Here is a 23,635-nt window from a genome sequence, read left to right as displayed (position 1 = left end):
AACAACAGTTAACTAAACATCACTATAGTATACATAAACAACAGTTAACTAAACATTACTGTAGTAGACATAAACAACAGTTAACTAAACATCACTATAGTATACATAAACAACAGTTACCTAAACATTACTGTAGTATATATGGTCAGTAGTAAAATAAACAGTACTGCAGTATACATAAACAACAGTTAACTAAACATTACTGTAGTATACATAAACAACAGTTAACTAAACATTACTGTAGTAGTCATAAACTATAGTTAACTAAACAATACTGTAATAGTCACAAACTATAGTTAACTAAACAATACTGTAGTAGTCACAAACTATAGTTAACTAAACAATACTGTAATAGTCACAAACTATAGTTAACTAAACAATACTGTAGTAGACATAAACAATAGTTAACTAAACATTACTGTAGTAGACATAAACAATAGGTGACTAAACAGCACTGTTGTAACCATAGACAGGAGTTAACTAAACAATACTCTAGTATTTATAGACAACAGTTAACTAAACAGTATTATTGTATATATTGTCATTAGTTAACTAAACAGTTTTACAATGTTTATAGTGTTAATGGTCAATAGTTGATAAAATACTAGGCAACACGTTTATGTTTATATAAACTATGATTGTAAATGTGTAATATTACATTGTTAGTTTGAAATTCAATGTTCAGTACTTCCTATTTCTTTAAGGAAATGTTGTCATACCTTTGTTGTTTCTAACTCCCCGTATTGGTTCATTCACTTTCGAACCTCGACTCACAACTGGATGGAAAATATGTCACGTGGTTGAGTAGGGACGCTGTGTAAAGCAAGAGGGCGTTCACGTTAAATCTGGTGATGCACGTGCAAGTAGCTAGACGCGTTTAACTGGCCTGAAGCTATTGGTTAACATTTGAACCCAGTTAGTATCAAAGTGACCTGCTTGCGTGAGCTGATTTGGATAACACAAAAGAGCAAAAGGGTTAATTAATGCTTCGGGCAGAGATGACGCCCTTCCAAATATGGACGACATTTTGACCACAGATAAATCTCCCGAGTCCAGTTTTTCCACGGATCAAATTTCGGTTTCTCCCTTGTCAGATAGAAGCGCAACTTTCACCACAACTTCAGCTTACACTTCTTGGTCTGCCCCTATAAAGTCCGAACCCCCAAATACCGATCACCACGAGATGACACAGTCTCATCTGTACACTTATCCCATAGAGGACTCTCTCCAAACCCGGCCTTTAATAGCCGCCAGAGAAGTGAAAATATCTACATTATCTGACGACCGAGGTGACGGAAAGATACACGGAAAACGTCGACCCGGAAAGAAGAGTGACCCTACTTGTCAAGGATCGCGAGAATCCACGCGGCATCCTCGTAAGAGGTCGTATCAAAATTTCGAGGAACTACAAAACCAAAGGATTCTAGCGAATGTTCGAGAACGTCAGAGGACACAGAATTTAAACGAAGCCTTTGCTGCCCTCAGAAAAATCATTCCAACATTACCTTCTGATAAACTGAGTAAAATACAGACCCTTAAATTAGCAGCTAGATACATCGACTTCCTCTATCAAGTCTTGAAAAATGATGACCAGGATGGAAAGATGACTAGTCCTTGCAGCTACGTGGCGCACGAGCGGCTCAGCTATGCCTTCTCCGTTTGGAGGATGGAGGGGGCCTGGTCAGGACATTAGAGTTGTCTCTCTGGGGACTCGTACGATAATAAAAAGTGAGTAATATTTAATAGTTTTAAGACCGGGAATGTTTATTATAATTTAGTACGAACGAAATTCCTCAGTTATGTGCAGATGCGTTTTTCTTGAACAATGGTTGTGTCAGGTCTCATTCGTGGCTCCTGTAGTTTCTAGATTAAATCAGTTATTTGTAACCGTCAAATTACCTTCTTAATTTGTTTTACACCGTTTACAACCGGTGGGATCCACAGGCTCTGTTATATCGAGTAACTTTGCTTCTGTCTGTTACAATAACACCCATTTTAAAGAACTGACCTAAACTTTACAATGTCGCTTATTTATAAATAAAATTTACACCGAAACTATTGTTTTCATAAAAATTGGTTACATATGTATAATATGTTGCCTGGAACACTACCACATCTGTCGCATCCCAGCAGGCTTGATGATTTCTGGTACCACTAGTCGGCTCCAGATATGTGTATCCTTTTGTTTTTACTCATGGGTTTTTAGAACTGAATAAATTCAACCATTCTTTTTAAAATCAAAATAAATAGAAAACCAAAGTTATTTAGTGATTTTGTAAGAACTCGTATGCTATTAGGAACCAAAACAAAGAATCACAGACCTCAAGCAGTTTTTTTGCATAAATGTTTTATAAAACATGGTGTTAAAAATGATAGGGGAGGATCCATTCCAGAATTTTGATGTGGTGACGAATAGAAATGATGACCAAGTCCCTTAACAAATGTTACATCACGTGCTGCAGTGAGTTTCGGCTGAAAGAATTACTAGATTTAGAATAGAACTACTGGTACTAGAGCATTAGAGTCACGTGGGTTCCCCGAGGAAATATCCGTAAGCTTACCGCACGAAAATCCTGGGTTCTATCCCCGCGGGAGATCCAGCGTGGCTTTGCTCTAAAATGAAAAAACCTGTTTTCCAAAAACTCTTAACGATTCACAAAATAAACCAATAATATATAATAAAAACAAGGAGACTTCTCAGAATTAGTGTAATACATTCTTAAATACGGTTTCCAATCTAGAATTCTGTACAGAAGTTTCTCCAATGCTGAACTATGTCTGAATATTTTAAGGGGTAGAATATTTATGTTAGTTCCATTCTATCATTCATAATCGTTTCATGAGTTATAGTGTATTTCCCAAAGTGTTTGTTTTTAATTTCGCGGAAAGCTACACGAGGGCTATCTGCGTTAGCCATCTCTAATTAAGCGGTCTAAAACCAGAGGGAAGACAGCTAGTCATCACCACTCTCCGCCAACTCTTGGACTACTTTTTTACCAACGAGTAGTGGGACTGACCGTAACATTATAATGCCCTCACGGCTAAAAGGGCGAGCACGTTTGGTGCGACGGGGATTCGAATCCACGACCCTCAGTTTACGAGTCGAGCGCCACGCGACTGGTAGTATGTATATATACTAATGAGTTTGTAATGATGAATTACCTAATTTCAGATGTAACGGTAAAGTGACATCTCATTACAACTGTTCGTCACAAAACTACTGACAATTCCCAACTTTAATTTAAAATGTTTGTTGCTTTGTGAAAATGTTTCACCCTTGGAAGTACAGTAACCCACTGTCACTGGCCTTTGCTTTCTAATACGTAAGGAATTTCGTTGTGTTTCTAAAGCAACAGTTAGTCATATAGATACGTGAACTTTACTTTCGTATTATAGCACTAAACCATAACTACAATTTATTCTTGTAAGGCTAGTATCACAATACAAATACATTTGTATGGTGTTAATACACTACAAATACATCTGTATATTGTTAGTACAATATAAATACATCTGTATAGTATTAGTACAATACAAATACATCTGTATAGTATTAGTACAATATAAATACATCTGTATAGTATTAGTACAATATAAATACATCTGTATAGTATTAGTACAATACAAATACATCTGTATATTGTTATTACAATATAAATACATCTGTATAGTATTAGTACAATACAAATACATCTGTACAGTATTAGTACAATACAAATACATCTGTACGGTATTAGTACAATATAAATACATCTGTATAGTATTAGTACAATATAAATACATCTGTATGATATTAGTACAATATAAATACATCTGTATAGTATTAGTACAATATAAATACATCTGTACGGTATTAGTACAATATTAATACATCTGTATGATATTAGTACAATATAAATACATCTGTATAGTATTAGTACAATATAAATACATCTGTATGATATTAGTACAATATAAATGCATCTGTATGATATTAGTACAATATAAATACATCTGTACGGTATTAGTACAATATAAATACATCTGTACGGTATTAGTACAATATAAATACATCTGTATGATATTAGTACAATATAAATACATCTGTATAGTATTAGTACAATATAAATACATCTGTATAGTATTAGTACAATATAAATACATCTGTATGATATTAGTACAATATAAATGCATCTGTATGATATTAGTACAATATAAATACATCTGCATAGTATTAGTACAATATAAATACATCTGTACGGTATTAGTACAATATAAATACATCTGTATGATATTAGTACAATATAAATATATCTGTATGATATTAGTACAATATAAATATATCTGTATGATATTAGTACAATATAAATATATCTGTATGATATTAGTACAATATAAATACATTTGTATAGTATTAGTACAATATAAATACATCTGTATGATATTAGTACAACATAAATATATCTGTATGATATTAGTGCAATATAAATATATCTGTATGATATTAGTACAATATAAATACATTTGTATAGTATTAGTACAATATAAATACATCTGTATGATATTAGTACAATATAAATACATTTGTACGGTATTAGTACAATATTAATACATTCTTCCATTTTCAGCAGAACTTAAATGAAACAACTGTATTTGAAGAGATTCAAGGCACTAACTTACATTCAAGACACTAATTCACATTCAAGACACTAACTTACATTCAAGACACTAATTCACATTCAAGACAGTAACTTACATTCAAGCCACTAATTCACATTCGAGACACTAACTTACATTCAAGACACTAATTAACATTCAAGACACTAACTTACATTCATTTGGAGCGTTTCAATAAGTACTTTTAATATTAGAGGTCACGTGAAAGCAGTAGTATAAATGACCTTTAAACTGAATTACTTAAGTAAACCTGTTATTTGATCGTCAGGATAGCTTCACATTTTTACACTTCTCCTGATCTCGGTCTGGTCCACCGGAAGTAGTGTTACCCAACGAACATTTTTATATTTAAGGTGAAAAACATTCGTGCTGTGTTAGCTCTATTCAAATTTTTTTATTCATTCATCACGCCACCTAGTGTAAAGTATAGTACTAAGCGAAGACTGAACACTTTTAGATATTTCTAAGTCACAATGTGATTGAAACAGTACACGAGCATAAACCCAAAACACAAGTAAGCCAAGATTAGTTATTACGTTAACAAAAACTAACACAAAAACAACTCAAGGGTTTGGAAATTCATTTTAAAAATTCAAATCGCAACCGAATCAAGACCTCAGTAACTCACTAAAGCAGTTTAGTACCAGAACTCAAACCCACAATGAAATACTGGAAAGTTCGTTGGTTAATCTACTCTTGCTATAAATATATATGGGGTACTGGGGTGGTAATATTTAATATGCTGTACTATTGGGTAATGATTATAGGTGGTGCTAAATACAATGGAAAACTTTGTAATATGTTTATAGATGTTTTACGAAGTTCAAAATTCCTTGCCCTTTTCTGATACATCTGGAAAATGTTACATACGAAACAGTCCCTGCTGACATGTTTAAAACATCCTCAGTAGTCCAACAACACAGGATGTATAAAGTCCATAAAGGACCAAGAAACGAATTTCCTTGCTGTTTTTGTATGTTAATTTATTTTTATGAATCTGAGGAAGATCGTATGTCCTTATAATATTCACAGAATTAACCTGACCATAAAATTGGAGATACCCACGGTTTATAATCTGTTTCTTGTCTCGTGGCGAAGCCTCACAGACTAATACGACTTTTTTGTGTGGAAAATGAACCAAAGCAGATTGATAACTCAATACGTACAGAGAAAGTAGTAATGCCACCGTATACTCTCGTTTGTTGCCGTATTACCTCATGACTATCCCTAAAATGTACAGCTTGTTTTGATGTATTTGAAGCTCTCTAATCGATACTGTTTACCTGTCATAGTACTTACTTCTGTTACGTACTTTATAGTTAATTGTTAACAAATGAACGGTTCTTACAGTTTATGTAATCTGGTCACCAGAGACTAACTTGAGCCGTTTTCTTACTTGACTTATATTTTGTTGTACGTATTTTCATCTCAAGTGTACAGATTGGAAAGATGTACACTCGTCACTAATTGATGAATTGTAAGATTTCAAACGCTACACTCTCACATGTCCAATAGCAGTATGACTTATATTATATTGGTTTGGTCTGAATTTCGCGCAAAACTATGTTAGAGGTATAAAAGCTAGTCCTCTTTAATATAGCAGTCAAAATGTTGGACTACTCTTATAGCAACGAATAGTGAGATTGAATGTGACATTATAATGCCCCCACAGATAGCATGTTTGATGACAGGGATTTGAAACCTGCAAAATGTGAGTCAAGCGACCCATCCTCTAGGCCTAACTTTTATAAGAAAAACAGCTTTAGTACTTTGTTTATTCTGTCCTACACGGATCTGAGGAGTAAGGGGTTGTATCCCATTCCAAGATCCTTAAATTGTGCCACATAATTTTCTAAGTAAAGAGCTATAAGCTATTGTTATTTTTTGTTATTTTTTTTTCGTCTGAAGATCATAAATAAATCTTTATTTTGAATTCAAATGTACACTTTCTAGTATCCTACAAATGCTGTACTTTACACTTAAAAGTAAATAACCACTAACTTAAATTTACGTGTGACCTACACGTGACGAAAAGCAGTTCGAACTCAAATTGTGTCCGTTGGTCATTGTCTTGTCAAGCACTCTGTCCTTATGTCCCAGTTTGTTAAGCAAGGACTTTTATCTGTCCAAATAATTATTTCCGGTCCAAAAGCTCAATGTTGAATTCCTTGCTGGAAAGATATGTTGGGACAACAAGTGACTACACTTTTTAAGTAGAGGAACCATGTCTGTACACATTTTTTTCTTGTATTATAAAGAAACTCAAGTGGTTGATGTAATAAACTTGTGTTGCTTTTTGGTTCTTCATGGCACCGACAGAACCACAGACTGATATATCATGTTAAAGACATCTTTAACAAGTAACTACAGAATCAAAGACTGGTACATCGTGTTAAAGACATCTTTAACAAGTAACTACAGAACCAGAGACTAGTACGTCGTGTTTAAGACATCTTTAACAAGTAACTACAGAACCAGAGACTTGTACTTCGTGTCTAAGACATCTTTAACAAGTAACTACAGAACCAGAGACTTGTACTTCGTGTTAAAGACATCTTTAACAAGTAACTACAGAACCAGAGACTTGTACTTCGTGTTAAAGACATCTTTAACAAGTAACTACAGAATCGAAGACTGGTACATCATGTTAAAGACATCTTTAACAAGTAACTACAGAACCAGAGACTGGTACATCGTGTTAAAGACATCTTTAACAAGTAACTACAGAACCAGAGACTTGTACTTCGTGTTAAAGACATCTTTAACAAGTAACTACAGAACCAGAGACTTGTACTTCGTGTTTAAGACATCTTTAACAAGTAACTACAGAACCAGAGACTTGTACTTCGTGTTAAAGACATCTTTAACAAGTAACTACAGAACCAGAGACTGGTACATCGTGTTAAAGACATCTTTAACAAGTAACTACAGAACCAGAGACTAGTACGTCGTGTTTAAGACATCTTTAACAAGTAACTACAGAATTAGAGACTTGTACTTCGTGTTAAAGACATCTTTAACAAGTAACTACAGAACCAGAGACTAGTACGTCGTGTTTAAGACATCTTTAACAAGTAACTACAGAATTAGAGACTTGTACTTCGTGTTAAAGACATCTTTAACAAGTAACTACAGAACCAGAGACTGGTACATCGTGTTAAAGACATCTTTAACAAGTAACTACAGAACCAGAGACTAGTACGTCGTGTTTAAGACATCTTTAACAAGTAAGTACAGAATTAGAGACTAGTACGTCGTGTTTAAGACATCTTTAACAAGTAACTACAGAATTAGAGACTTGTACGTCGTGTTAAAGACATTTTAACAAGTAATTACGGAACCAGTGACTGGTACATCATGTTAGGCTATTCTATAACAAGTAACCACAAAACCAGAGACTGGTACATGATGTTTAGCTGATATATAATTGGTAGCTTCATGGCTAGAAATTGATAACAAATTTGTATACAAATGCATTATTAGTTGAAAAGCTGAATAAAAATTTTATTAACAAAAGTTGAATAAAAATTGTCATATATAAATATATATGTATCTAAAATTGAATAAATACGTTTGACCGGATGTAATAGATAAAGCTGATTTCAAATGTAGTCGCTAAGAAATTTTCATTTATTGCATCTGCGAGATACTGGTAACAAAAAAAAGACACGAGATGTTATGTTATAAATCTTTTAAAAATGAACTTTATGTTAGGTAAGAAACAACTATAAATGTGAGCGAGATACTGAATCAGAGCCCCTTAAAACATTAGGCCTAATAAAAAAAACCGCGTGCAGAACCATAAACACAGCTGTTCATGTTAGTTTAGCAGCTATGATTGTCTGAGAACATAACGATGACATTAAGGATTAGATTACTTGTTTCTGTCGAGTTCAATCTTTGTCTTTTTCCGAAGAAACGAAAATTGAGGTCAAGCGGAAACATTTCACTTTCACATAACGATGTTCAATCCTTAGAAAAAGAGATGAGGGTAAAAGTAATGTATGTAATAACTAAGCCTTTTTTGTGAGTAAATGAATAATATTTATACTTGTTGTGTCTACGGGAACAAAATCACAAAACTAACGATAAAGAAAAAAACTTAAAACAAGGTTCATGGAGTCCACGCATCACCATGGGTAAACAAACACATCTCTCACACATTACCCACTATATGAACTGATATCTGCTACCTTCTATGTCATTTTATAACCACTACCTGCTCTGTCAATTAATATTCCGCCACCTGTGATGTCACATAATATACACTAGCTGCTATGTCATCTAATGTCCGCTACCTCCTATGTTATTTGATGTCTACTACCTGATCTGTCTATTATGTCATCTGATATTCGGTAGTTGTTACTGAATAATATCAAGTTTTAAAATGAAAAATTTGTTAGTTTTATGTTCGTTTTGTCAGTTATCTTACGTTTATTTTGTCAGTTGTTATCTTACGTTCATTTTGTCAGTTATCTTACGTTCACAAAACTAGGGACGAGAAATGAAACTATTTTTTTTTTTTCTTCTTCCACAGATGAAACAAAACCGAAACCATAAACTATGCTGTTGTGCAGCAGAGCTGGGTGGCCAAGAACTAGCTTGTTGATCCGAATCTACAGGCGTCCTTTGGACATTTCTAATGGACCATCATGTTGTTTGCGTGACCACAGGAAGAGTGTTTTGATGAAACTTCTGGACAGAAGTTCACATCAAGTTTACGCGGAGAATCACAATATCGCTTCAGATGCAACGTTTGTTTTGATTGGACAGCTTAAGTAGAGACTCAACTAATCATGTTTAAGTATTTTCCAGAAACTTTGGCGGTTCAAAGTAACAAGAAACGCATTATTCATTATAGCTGGACATTTTATGACGTCACGCTTACTGCTGGCCAATAGGTGTGTAGACAGATGAAACCGTTAATTTGTTTACAAATTGTTTATTACCTGACATGATTTCCATGGAAAGTTGGTTGTTTGCTCATTATTCAGTTATTCCAAGACAGCCAGTGTTCACGTGTTATTAGTCACTGTTCAAGTAAAGTTAACACGAAAATCCAACTCCGCAGAAATCGGTATCTTTTGAAGCAAAACTCTCTGTCCTTTTATTTGACTGTTTGTTTGTCAAACTGAAAATGAAAGAATTGTCTAATGGTCAAACAAAACTGTGAATTGAGCCACGTTACTTCCAATGGCTACTTAACGAAAGTAATATCCACGTTACTTGACTGTTGAACTCTCAACAACAATAAATAAATCGGTCTGCTGTACTGGTGGTCCATGTTACCCTGATCTAAGTAGTTTTAACCACTTCAGTAGGCGGTGTTCTCTTATTGTACGACACAGACTACCCCAGGGGTCGTCAACCCAAATAACAAAAGGATCACTTTTCTTTTCAAATTGGCAAAAACGCAAGATACCTAAAGCCATAATGCATGTGACCCCTATTTTTAACATAGGACAGAAGAGAGTTAAAGAGAAGCGGGTTGTCGCCCCCCGAACTAGCCAGTTACAGTGGGATGCGTTATCCTATGTAGGCCCCTTTAAGGGGTGGTGTTCTTTTAATCTAAAGAAAGGGTGATAATTAATTGATTGGCATTTCTCTCTTTCAGATAAGTATTTTGTAACTGTAAGTGTCCTGAAGTGTCTTTATTGAAATGGCTAAAAGTTCTCAAATATTGAACTACTTGAAAACAGGTGTAAGATTCTATGTTCGTGTATATAATATAATCGTATTCATTCTTTCTCCAACGTTATATCAATATTCGTTCTGAGAATAAAAAAAAAAATCAAAGTTCAAGTTAACAGAAATCGAAATTATTATTATTTTTTTTATTTTTTTTTACGTTTATATAAACTTAGGACAATAGTCTTTAAAACATAGCAAAAATCTACCTAAACTTATGAAGAAACGTAAGATAGCGCCTGAGTTGTCTATAGTTTGGTTTGTTTTGAATTTTGCGCAAAGCTACACGAGGGCTATCTGTGCTAGCCGTCCCTAATTTAGCAGTGTGAGCCTTTAGGGAAGACAGCTAGTCATCACCACCCACCGCCAACTCTTGGACTACTTTTTTACTAAGGAATAGTGGGATTGACCGTGACATTATAACGCCCCCACGCCTGAAGGGGAGAGCGTGTTTGGTGTGACGGGGAGTTGTCTATAGTAAGGTACGGAACGACGAGGAAAGACGACGTTTGTGGTATATGAAGAACACTTTTGTTAATGTATCATATTTTTAGTTGTTAAGGGTTGGAACTGGAGAGATTTGAGTGTGTGAAGATGCTCAGATATCGTTCATATCCTTTACGATGAGATTCCCACTTCTTCAGAAGAGTTTTTCATATTTCTTTCTCTACTTTAAAAACATTTATGAATATTATTCTTCAACTCGTTTGTATATTTTTTCAGGTTAGTTTCGGTATGACTCATCCATCTGACGAGACTTTACAGTTTTATCTGTTCATCCTTTAGTTTAAGAGCAGATGAAACAGAGACAGAAAGGAGCAACGTTCATTCACGTGAGCACGTGGGAAAAAGACCAGTGAGAAGCTCGTTCCGGAAACGGGTCACGTTCAACTTCACACGCGTAACACGGGTGGGCCTACCATTTTTTGAGGATCCACGCTCTAGATTCATCACCCAGCGACTTTATAAACTTCTGTCGGTGGATGCCCTCCACTCTTGAGACATCCGACATGTCTTTTCAAGGGCAGGTTTCCGGTTATAAGCAGCATATCGGTATCATCTCGTAATGTAATGGTAACACCATAACACGTTCTTTATTCATTCTTTCCTAGTTTCCACATTATCACCAATGGCGGCGCTTTCGATCAGCATTTTTGGTTTTTACAATATCCGGTTGTGATTTTTATCAGCATCAAAGTGTTCAGACGCGATGAAAGTTAAGCCTTATTTACGCACACACACATGTAACAATACTCACATTCAGTCCTAGCTAGTGAGATTATACAACTATGTTACCGGTCATGTTATATCTAATGATTCACCAAACGGATTCTCTTTTTACCGATCACGTCTGTCAAATGTCTTTCAAACCTTGAATGACACCAGACAACAAAGAAGGCTGAAAACTTTAAAACATAAAAGTTTATTTGTAATCCAAACATCCACATTATTTACACTTAAATATTCGATATTATTGTTCAATCGAGGGAAAACATTGTTGACACTCGTCTCTACTTTTGTCGATATTGTTGGTCAATCTAGAGAAGATATTGTTGACACTCGTCTCTACTCTTGTCGATATTGTTGGTCAATCTAGGGGAGACATTGTTGACACTCGTCTCTGCATTTGTCGATATTGTTGATCAATGTTGAGAAGACATTGTTGACACTCGTCTCTACTTTTGTCGATATTGTTGGTCAATCTAGGGAAGACATTGTTGACACTCGTCTCTACTTTTGTCGATATTGTTGGTCAATAGAGAAGACATTGTTGACACTCGTCTCTACTTTTGTCGATATTGTTGGTCAATGTTGAGAAGACATTGTTGACACTCGTCTCTACTTTTGTCGATAATGTTGGTCAATAGAGAAGACATTGTTGGCACTCGTCTCTACTTTTGTCGATATTGTTGGTCAATCTAGAGAAGATATTGTTGACACTCGTCTCTACTCTTGTTGATATTGTTGGTCAATCTAGGGAAGACATTGTTGACACTCGTCTCTACTTTTGTCGATATTGTTGGTCAATGTTGAGAAGACATTGTTGACACTCGTCTCTACTTTTGTCGATATTGTTGGTCAATCTAGGGAAGACATTGTTGACACTCGTCTCTACTTTTGTCGATATTGTTGGTCAATCTAGGGAAGACATTGTTGACACTCGTCTCTACTTTTGTCGATATTGTTGGTCAATAGAGAAGACATTGTTGACACTCGTCTCTACTTTTGTCGATATTGTTGGTCAATGTTGAGAAGACATTGTTGACACTCGTCTCTACTTTGTCGATATTGTTGGTCAATCTAGGGAAGACATTGCTGACACTCGTCTCTACTTTTGTCGATATTGTTGGTCAATAGAGAAGACATTGTTGACACTCGTCTCTACTTTTGTCGATATTGTTGGTCAATGTTGAGAAGACATTGTTGGCACTCGTCTCTACTTTTGTCGATATTGTTGGTCAATCTAGAGAAGATATTGTTGACACTCGTCTCTACTCTTGTCGATATTGTTGGTCAATCTAGGGAAGACATTGTTGACACTCGTCTCTACTTTTGTCGATATTGTTGGTCAATAGAGAAGACATTGTTGACACTCGTCTCTACTTTTGTCGATATTGTTGGTCAATGTTGAGAAGACATTGTTGACACTCGTCTCTACTTTTGTCGATATTGTTGGTCAATCTAGGGAAGACATTGTTGACACTCGTCTCTACTTTTGTCGATATTGTTGGTCAATAGAGAAGACATTGTTGACACTCGTCTCTACTTTTGTCGATAATGTTGGTTAATAGAGAAGACATTGTTGACACTCGTCTCTACTCTTGTCGATATTGTTGGTCAATCTAGGGAAGACATTGTTGGCACTCGTCTCTACTTTTGTCGATATTGTTGGTCAATCTAGAGAAGATATTGTTGACACTCGTCTCTACTCTTGTCGATATTGTTGGTCAATCTAGGGAAGACATTGTTGACACTCGTCTCTACTTTTGTCGATATTGTTGGTCAATGTTGAGAAGACATTGTTGACACTCGTCTCTACTCTTGTCGATATTGTTGGTCAATCTAGGGAAGACATTGTTGGCACTCGTCTCTACTTTTGTCGATATTGTTGGTCAATCTAGAGAAGATATTGTTGACACTCGTCTCTACTCTTGTCGATATTGTTGGTCAATCTAGGGAAGACATTGTTGACACTCGTCTCTACTTTTGTCGATATTGTTGGTCAATGTTGAGAAGACATTGTTGACACTCGTCTCTACTTTTGTCGATATTGTTGGTCAATCTAGGGAAGACATTGTTGACACTCGTCTCTACTTTTGTCGATATTATTGGTCAATGTTGAGAAGACATTGTTGACACTCGTCTCTACTTTTGTCGATATTGTTGGTCAATGTTGAGAAGACATTGTTGATACACGTCTCTACTCATGTCGATATTGTTGTTCAATCTAAGGAAGACATTGTTGACACTCGTCTCTACTCCTGTCGATATTGTTGGTCAATGTAGAGAAGACATTGTTGACACTCGTCTCTACTCTTGTCGATATTGTTGGTCAATGTTGAGAAGACATTGTTGACACTCGTCTCTACTCCTGTCGATATTGTTGGTCAATGTAGAGAAGACATTGTTGACACTCGTCTCTACTCTTGTCGATATTGTTGGTCAATGTTGAGAAGACATTGTTGACACTCGTCTCTACTCCTGTCGATATTGTTGGTCAATGTAGAGAAGACATTGTTGACACTCGTCTCTACTCTTGTCGATATTGTTGGTCAATGTTGAGAAGACATTGTTGACACTCGTCTCTACTCTTGTCGATATTGTTGGTCAATCTAAGGAAGACATTGTTGACACTCGTCTCTACTCCTGTCGATGTTGCTGATGGGATTCCTTAGAATGTTGTTGTTCTGAACAAACGTTTTTCTGACATTTGTTTCTTGTTATTTATATATTAACAAATAAATCATTTTATCTGTGTACAACTATTCTTTTTGTTCTTTCATCTAATAATTGTTACAATTAGATTTAAGAATTCAAACCTTGTTTTCCGACAGTTGTATATTGTACAGAACCCCGAGATTGAGGTCGAAGCAACTCCGTTACTTTAACATTTGTGTCATACTTTTATTTTGAGGTCAGAAGTCAGTATATTAGTTTAGGGGCACTTGTTCCTATCTTTACTGTGAGCATGTGTTTTGTATTTGTTTGTTAATGGTCTTTAGTGGTAAAATATGTAATGTTATTTAAAATAGTTTTATATGGATCTTTTACGAATAAACCAATAATACTCTATATAATGGTAAATTGAAAAAGCAAACGGCACTTGTCATAAATAGTTTTCAATGTGTATTTTCATATGTCAGTTGTAGTAACGGGAATCTTTTCTGGGTGACAAACCAACCATGCAATATTTTTCAATGTGTATTTTCATATGTCAGTTGCAATAATATAATATTTTATGGGTGACAAAACAACCGTGCAATATTTTTCAATGTGTATTTTCATATGTCAGTTGCAGTAACGGAAATCTTTGCTGGGTGACAAACCAACCGTGCAATATTTTTCAATGTGTATTTTCATATGTCCGTTGCAGTAACAGAAATCTCAACTGGGTGATAAACCAACTGTGCAATATTTTTCAATGTGTATTTTCATATGTCAGTTGTAGTAACGGAAATCTTTGCTGGGTGATAAACCAACCGTGCAATATTTTTCAATGTGTATTTTCATATGTCAGTTGTAGTAACGGAAATCTTTGCTGGGTGATAAACCAACCGTGCAATATTTTTCAATGTGTATTTTCATATGTCAGTTGTAGTAACGGAAATCTTTGCTGGGTGATAAACCAACCGTGCAATATTTTCATAAGAGAGTTGTTGTAACGAAAGTCTTTTCGGGTGACAAACAAACAGTGCAATATTTTCCACTTTATATTTAACTATGCGAGTTACAGTAGCGATAATGTTTTGTGGGTGACAATCAAACTGTGCAATATATTTCTGACAAGAATGAGTTGCACGGGTTAAACTATTCGAAATGTTTTGTGTTGCGTTTGTGTAAACAAAACTAACTTGGCATTTTATCGCACACGGAATAAAACATTATTACTGAAATAAATGGCAAGTAATACTTCAAACAGAATAAGACAGAACATGTACAGTGATTTAAAGTTGTTTTAACGCATTCCTTTACTGTACTGATTTAGGTTAGAATTCAATTATTTTAATTTCTTTAATACAAACTAATAAATATAATGACCTAGGATGGTTGATTATTCTACTTGGGCATCCTCATCACACGTGGTTTGGGGAATAGAAGTTACAGGGACAATGTTTAAACAAACGTTTTTCAATTTTTTATAATAGTCGTTGCTCATGAAATTGATGATATATATGTAACACGTGGATCGCTGCCTGCTTAGTGAACTCTGGTATTATACAAAAGGCCTCATTAGCACTAAATATTACAGATGAACTATGGTTGACATATTATAAAACATATTGTTCTGTACTTTTACTTTTGGGTTCTTAAAATATATACATATACCAATATTTAACATATTAAGGGATTTTTTTTAGCATTATGAATGAAGTAAGATGAAAACAGTGTATCTGGCTCACATTATATTGATTTATGTTGGTATTTACATGGGTTTTGGCGATATATTTTAAAATATCAAAACTGTTCTATGACTAAATTCAGATAATATATTTTCACAACAGGCTCGTTCATAAATTAACTCAGTTTAATCTTAGCTCATGTGTTTACAATGTGATGACGACATTCGTTGAATATTTTTATCGAGTCTGTATGTAAAGGAGTGAGTTTTGTGTTTGCGCATGTTCCGTAAGTGTTAGTTTTAAAACTGTATTGAATAACTAGAAATGGAAGAGTGTTACAGAAATAAAGTGTTTTCGTTGAATGGTTTCTCAACTGTTGTACTTACAGTTGGAAGTTTCTGTTGTAAAGATATTACATATTCCGTGTACCAAACACGTTCCTTACATGTCATACTATAACATAGAAATATTTCAAGAACAGTGAGATCTTTCATGAATTCCTGAAAATTGACACATTGAAATTATTGTAAGTGCTGTACGACAAGTTTCAAATTGTCACATTAAAATTATTGTAAGTGATGTATGACACGTTTCAAATTGTCACATTAAAATTATTGTAAGTGCTGTATGACACGTTTCAAATTGTCACATTAAAATTATTGTAAGTGATGTACGACACGTTTCAAATCGTCACATTAAAATTATTGTAAGTGCTGTATGACACGTTTTGAATCGTCACATTGAAATTATTGTAAGTGCTGTATGACACGTTTCAAATTGTCACATTAAAATTATTGTAAGTGCTGTATGACACGTTTCAAATTGTCACATTAAAATTATTGTAAGTGATGTACGACACGTTTCAAATTGTCACATTAAAATTATTGTAAGTGCTGTATGACACGTTTCAAATTGTCACATTAAAATTATTGTAAGTGCTGTATGACACGTTTCAAATTGTCACATTAAAATTATTGTAAGTGCTGTATGACACGTTTCAAATTGTCACATTAAAATTATTGTAAGTGATGTACGACACGTTTCAAATTGTCACATTAAAATTATTGTAAGTGCTGTACGACACGTTTCAAATTGTCACATTAAAATTATTGTAAGTGCTGTATGACACGTTTCAAATTGTCACATTAAAATTATTGTAAGTGCTGTATGACACGTTTCAAATTGTCACATTAAAATTATTGTAAGTGATGTACGACACGTTTCAAATTGTCACATTAAAATTATTGTAAGTGCTGTATGACACGTTTCAAATTGTCACATTAAAATTATTGTAAGTGCTGTACGACACGTTTCAAATCGTCACATTAAAATTATTGTAAGTGCTGTATGACACGTTTCAAATTGTCACATTAAACTTATTGTAATGATGTACGACACGTTTCAAATTGTCACATTAAAATTATTGTAAGTGCTGTATGACACGTTTCAAATTGTCACATTAAAATTATTGTAAGTGCTGTAAGACACGTTTCAAATCGTCACATTAAAATTATTGTAAGTGATGTACGACACGTTTCGAATTGTCACATTAAACTTATTGTAAGTGATGTACGACACGTTTCGAATTGTCACATTAAACTTATTGTAATGATGTACGACACGTTTCAAATAAATATTTCAGTAAGTCGAAAATTCGACGAATCAATTACAACATATCAGAAAAAACTGAACACCAATAACAAACTGATATGGTATTAACACCAAGTGTAAACTAACTGATGTGGTAGAAACACCAAGTGTGAACTAACTGATGCCGTAGGAACACCAAGAATAAACTAACTGATGTGGTATTAACACCAAGTGTAAACTAACTGATGTGGTAGGAACACCAAGTGTGAACTAATTAATATGGTATTAACACCAAGTGTAAACTAACTTATATGGTATTAACATCAAGTGTAAACTAACTGATGTGGTAGAAACACCAAGTGTGAACTAACTGATGTGGTAGGAACACCAAGTGTGAACTAACTGATGCCGTAGGAACACCAAGAATAAACTAACTGATGTGGTATTAACACCAAGTGTAAACTAACGGATGTGGTAGGAACACCAAGTGTGAACTAATTAATATGGTATTAACACCAAGTGTAAACTAACTTATATGGTATTAACACCAAGTGTAAACTAACTGATGTGGTAGAAACACCAAGTGTGAACTAACTGATGCCGTAGGAACACCAAGAATAAACTAACTGATGTGGTATTAACACCAAGTGTAAACTAACTGATGTGGTAGGAACACCAAGTGTGAACTAACTGATCTGGTAGGAACACCAAGTGTGAACTAATTAATATGGTATTAACACCAAGTGTAAACTAACTTATATAGTATTAACACCAAGTGTAAACTAACTGATGTGGTAGGAACACCAAGTGTGAACTAACTGATGCCGTAGGAACACCAAGAATAAACTAACTGATGTGGTATTAACACCAAGTGTAAACTAACTGATGTGGTAGGAACACCAAGTGTGAACTAATTAATATGGTATTAACACCAAGTGTAAACTAACTTATATGGTATTAACACCAAGTGTGAACCAACTGATATGGTAGGAACACCAAGTGTAAACTAACTGATATGGTAGGAACACCAAGTGTGAACTAACTGATGTGGTATTAACACCAAGTGTAAACTAACTGATGTGGTAGGAACACCAAGTGTGAACTAACTGATCTGGTAGGAACACCAAGTGTGAACTAATTAATATGGTATTAACACCAAGTGTAAACTAACTTATATAGTATTAACACCAAGTGTAAACTAACTGATGTGGTAGGAACACCAAGTGTGAACTAATTAATATGGTATTAACACCAAGTGTAAACTAACTGATGTGGTATTAACACCAAGTGTAAACTAACTTGAGATGGGAATACATAAACAACTAACTTATATACTCGGGATGTTATGTAAGATCATTCTTCACGTGATTCTTTCTGTCAGTCAGAATCTCTATCTGGGTCCCCACTAGTAAATCTTTTTGTCAGCCAGGATCTTTGTCCGGGTCTCCACTTCATTGCTTGCTTGGAAGATAGATGGATTTATTGATCCACTTTATAGTGTTGTAACATCCTTTCCTATTGCGGTAATATATGCATCTGTTGTTTCTTGCTCAGTGCTTCAACAGAATCAGTTAAAGTTATCTTTTGTCTTAACCAATACTTGTCGAGTTTCTTTATGATAACTGATCTGCTTCAGAATACTCCTGGTTTAACGAGAAGTCCATGCGTGCATTATTTAACTCTAGTGTTAGGAACTTGTCTTTCAGTGTTTTTCTCTTTGTTATAACAATATAGAGATAAGCACTGTCATACTTCAAACTTTAAACAAGATATCAAACTGGAACGACCAAACACAGTCCTACCGTAGTTGGTTATTCTTGAATTTCGCGCACAGTTACACGAGGGCTAACTGCGCTAGCCGTCCCTATCTTAAGAGTGTAAGACTACAGGGAAGGCAGCTAGTCGTTATAGCCTACCGCCAACTCTTGGGGCTACTCTCTTACCAACGAATAGTGGGAATGACCGTCACATAATAACGCCCCCAGGGCTGAAAGGACAACCATATTTATTGTGATGGGTGTTCGAACCTGCGACCCACCTTGGAACACTTGAGATGAACAAGAGTACAATGACAGTGTTACATCCAGTAGCGTTCTGTTGTATGAAAGTACAATAAGGATAAAAAATAACATTATGTATTTACTTATAATACTACTATAACAATTCTACAGATAAACCAGGTTACCGTTGGCGGAGTTCTCACCTGACCCGGAACGGCCAAGCCTGTTAAGGAGTTCGACTCCTAATCCGAAGGTCGTGGGTTCGAATCCCCGTCGCACCAAACATGCTCGTCCTTTCAGCCATGGGGGCGTTATAATGTGACGGTCAATCCCACTATTCGTTGGTAACAGAATAGCCCAAGAGTTGACGGTGGATGGTGATGACTAGCTGCCTTCCCTCTAGTCTTACACTGCTAATTAGGGACGGCTAGCGCAGATAGCGCTCATGTAGCTTTGTGCGAAATTCAGAAAAACAAATAAACAAGTTCTCAGCTTCAGCGTGTAGCTTTTGTTTGTTTTTCCTAACGAATCTTATGTTAGATCTTATGTTTTAACTTGTGTTAGAAGATAGCTAACTTTTTATTATTTTTCTATTTCGTCGTTTCGGTAATTCGTTTTTCTGAGATTATCCCACAACTAAATATGATCTCGATGGGTAATACTATTTACGTGAAAACTAGTACCGCATCAGAAATACTATATGCATAGTTCTAAGAAAAAAGCTGAAAGCACGTACATGGATTTAGTAATATTCAAATCACAAACAGAGAAAGTTTGTTTGAAAGTATATTCACTTTTATTTCAGTATGAAACTCTTAACTCGTTATATATTTATAAGTATTTATATTAAAGTATATATTATTATTATTTTATATAATTTTTTTGTTTTGTTTTTTTGGAATTTCGCACAAAGCTACTCGAGGGCTATCTGTGCTAGCCGTCCCTAATTTAGCAGTGTAAGACTAGAGGAAAGGCAGCTAGTCATCACCACCCACCGCCAACTCTTGGGCTACTCTATAACCAACGAAAAGTGGGATTGACCGTCACATTATAACGCCCCCACGGCTGGGAGGGCGAGCATGTTTAGCGCGACGCGGGCGCGAACCCGCGACCCTCGGATTACGAGTCGGGCGCCTTACGCGCTTGGCCATGCCGGGCCATTTTATATAAAATTTAGAACACTTGTGCAGCCATGTTTTCCTCTGCTGTTTTACAGAAAGGTGTAATTCTTTTCACAAAAACTCGTTTTACGTCATCATTTTGGATTAGATATAATCTGTAATAACTTATTTTCCCCTTGTCATATAGATCAACCATTAGTTTAATTAGAAACGTGACTAAATGAGATTACATACTTAAAGACGCTTCACCATCAGTTTACTTTGTTTTTAAACTTTCGAGTTGTGAAATAATTTGAATATCGCTTGACTCAATTTCTAATGTGTAGAGTCTTCCTCCAGCAGCGCCACGTCAGATTTCTACGGTGTTCAGAAACAACTTTTACTGGAGATACAGAGCAGGTGAGCATCTGAATGCTCTTGTTTAAGTTTGTTGTTTTTCACAGTGGTTAACGTGTCAAAACTAATGTTTTTGGAACATTCACTATGGTTAATTTCTATATTATTCAATAACCTTACAATTAAAGCAGGCTGAAGGTTTTATATACGGGTGTGTTGGTCCCAAGATAAGCAATGACGTAATGTTACGGGGAAGAGACTACGCTCTCTCCAACGTAAATGGTGCTGTTTTTACATTGTATTTAAATATAAGCATATAAAACAATATTAACTCAAAAAAATGTTCATGTTTTTTTTGTTTTCCTTGTACGTTTCTAGTAGTCTTAGGAAGATTCGTCTGAACAACAGAAGCGACATCTTATAAGTAATATTTGAAATACGAGCTGAATATTTGGATTTTTTTTCGGTCCTAGAATCATCGTCTCAAGACATTAAATGTTTTGCGAGACGAATAAACAGTCCGAGTAAAAAAGTCCACAGACATTCATTGGTGGATAAAATAATTATACTAGAAGTGAATAAATTCTTTCAAGTGAGAAAACAGAAATATACAACACGAACAATAGAATTCTTAGAGAGACAAATGTTATCACATTTATTTTTCTTGGTAATTATTCCCGCCATCTCACGCTAGTACAGCGGTAAATCCAGGGACTTACAACATTAAAATCAGGGGTTCGATTCCCCTCCGTGGGTTCGGCAGATAACCCGATGTGGCTTTGCTATAAGAAAACACACGCACACACGCGAATTGTTCTCAACAAAAAAGGCAAAAAATACGAGAATGTAGGTGATAATTAATAAAAGAATAGTAATTTTGTTACGTTTTCAAATCCTACAGAAAAAAGACATTTTCACTATGAAAAAAAAATTCAATCACGTTAGGGTCAGACTAAACATGAGTTAACTGACGTCAGAATCTAACTAAAAATCAGTTGAATGACGTTAGGGTGTAACTGAAAATGAGTTAACTGACGCTAGAATTTCACGAAAAATCATTTAAGTGACTTTAGGGTCTGTGTCTGTGTGTGTGTTTTTCTTATAGCAAAGCCACATCAGGCTATCTGCTAAGCCCAGTGAGGGGAATCGGACCCCTCACTTGAGCGTTCTAAATCCATAGACTTACCGCTGTGCTAGCAGGGGCGTTAGAGTCTTACTAAAAATCATTTAAATGACATTAGGGTCTGTGAATGTTTTCTTATAGTAAACCCAAATTGGGTTGTCTGCTGTGTTCACTGAGGGGAATCGAACATCTGATTTTAGCATTATAAATATGAAGACTTTACGCTGTCCCATCAGGGGACATTAAAATCTGACTAAAAATCAGTTAACTGACGCTAGAGTTCGACTAAAAATTAGTTAAGATAAACTAAGAGCTTGACTCTATTTGCTGTTTTAAAATTTACATTTATTACAATCTAGTGTTGAACACGTGTCTGTTAATATTTAACGTCACTAGTTCTCAATGTGTTTCTTTGGTAGCTTAGCTGTAAGTAGACTAGTTTACAACGCTAAAATTCAGGGTGCGATTCACCGCAGTTGACCTAGCTCACATAAGCCATTGTTTGGTTCTGCGCTAAGATTCAGTAAAAACAAACAAACCTCGAACTGGTAAATTTAAAACAAAGAACCTTCGTCAACATCTGATAGGGAATGCTGTGACATTGTCACCCACTCATAACCCTACCAGTGGTGTTAACCCTAACAGACATTTCACACAACGATCTATCCCATAAACCTCATGGATAAGTTGATTATTGAAAAAATATTGCTAGCACAACTATAAAGTAGTAACTATTTAATACTTAGTTTCAAGAAATCAGTCAGAGATTAGTCAGGATTTGGGATTATTAGCGATTTAACGTATCAGTCAAACAGCTAGCTTACACAGCAAAACTATGAAGGATATGACATAATTATATTCATCTGATACTTCATAAGAAAGTGTTTTTTGGTGAGTATGAGGTTTTATAACTCTACAAATAGTGTTCCGATCTCCGCAGTGGGCAGACTACAGGTAGCCCATTGTGTAGCCTTGAAGTTAACAACAAACAAATAACAAAAAAGAACACAAAATAATCACATGCATTAAGACAGATGCTGTCGTTTCTCGATTACCCGCAGACGAACTAGTAAGGAGTCCAGATTTTGATACGTTTAGCACACATTACTCGCAGAGCGGAAGCTGTCAGACGACACCATTAGAATAATGACTTTTTAAATCGTGTTACTTGCGTATCATTTAAAGAACATTTATCATTCACGCAGTCTGCTGATAATCGGTTTTATACTGCGCAACTTTTTCGTTCCCGTCGAGTTCACGCACATGCGCAGTAGTACGTAAACAACAACAGTAATAACGGAGAAAGGAAAGAAACAAACGTGGGTAAACTTCAGCTTGTGGCTAAACACCTACATTAGTTAGGGTTAATTACATTATTCAGAGAACAGATAACGCCTTCTCTAGATTCTAAAACAAACTCGATTATTTTTGCCGACAAGGTGGCTTGTCACATTTTTTAGCAACGAAGTAAATAGTGATTTTGTATTTTTTTTAAATTCTCGAAACCTACAAGTACATTCCATCTGGCATGAGTCCCCCCGTTGGTCAGGGGTAAGCTTA

At 35.2% G+C, this 23,635-nt stretch overlaps 1 protein-coding gene across 1 annotated transcript; it reads left to right on the top strand.

Annotated features, from left to right (window-relative positions):
• The first annotated feature begins 1,015 nt into the window (after positions 1–1,015).
• On the top strand, positions 1,016–9,523 carry LOC143234526 (twist-related protein 2-like). Its single transcript, XM_076471945.1, has 2 exons — positions 1,016–1,728; positions 9,194–9,523. The coding sequence occupies exon 1, from the start codon at positions 1,016–1,018 to the stop codon at positions 1,691–1,693; it is 678 nt and encodes a 225-aa protein (XP_076328060.1). The 3' UTR covers positions 1,694–1,728; positions 9,194–9,523.
• Positions 9,524–23,635: the final 14,112 nt, after the last annotated feature.

Source organism: Tachypleus tridentatus, chromosome 12, assembly GCF_004210375.1.
Source record: "Tachypleus tridentatus isolate NWPU-2018 chromosome 12, ASM421037v1, whole genome shotgun sequence".
Classification (NCBI taxonomy): domain Eukaryota; kingdom Metazoa; phylum Arthropoda; class Merostomata; order Xiphosura; family Limulidae; genus Tachypleus; species Tachypleus tridentatus.
The sequence above is the reverse complement of the archived record's forward strand: the minus strand, read 5'-3'. Positions and strand labels throughout refer to the sequence as shown.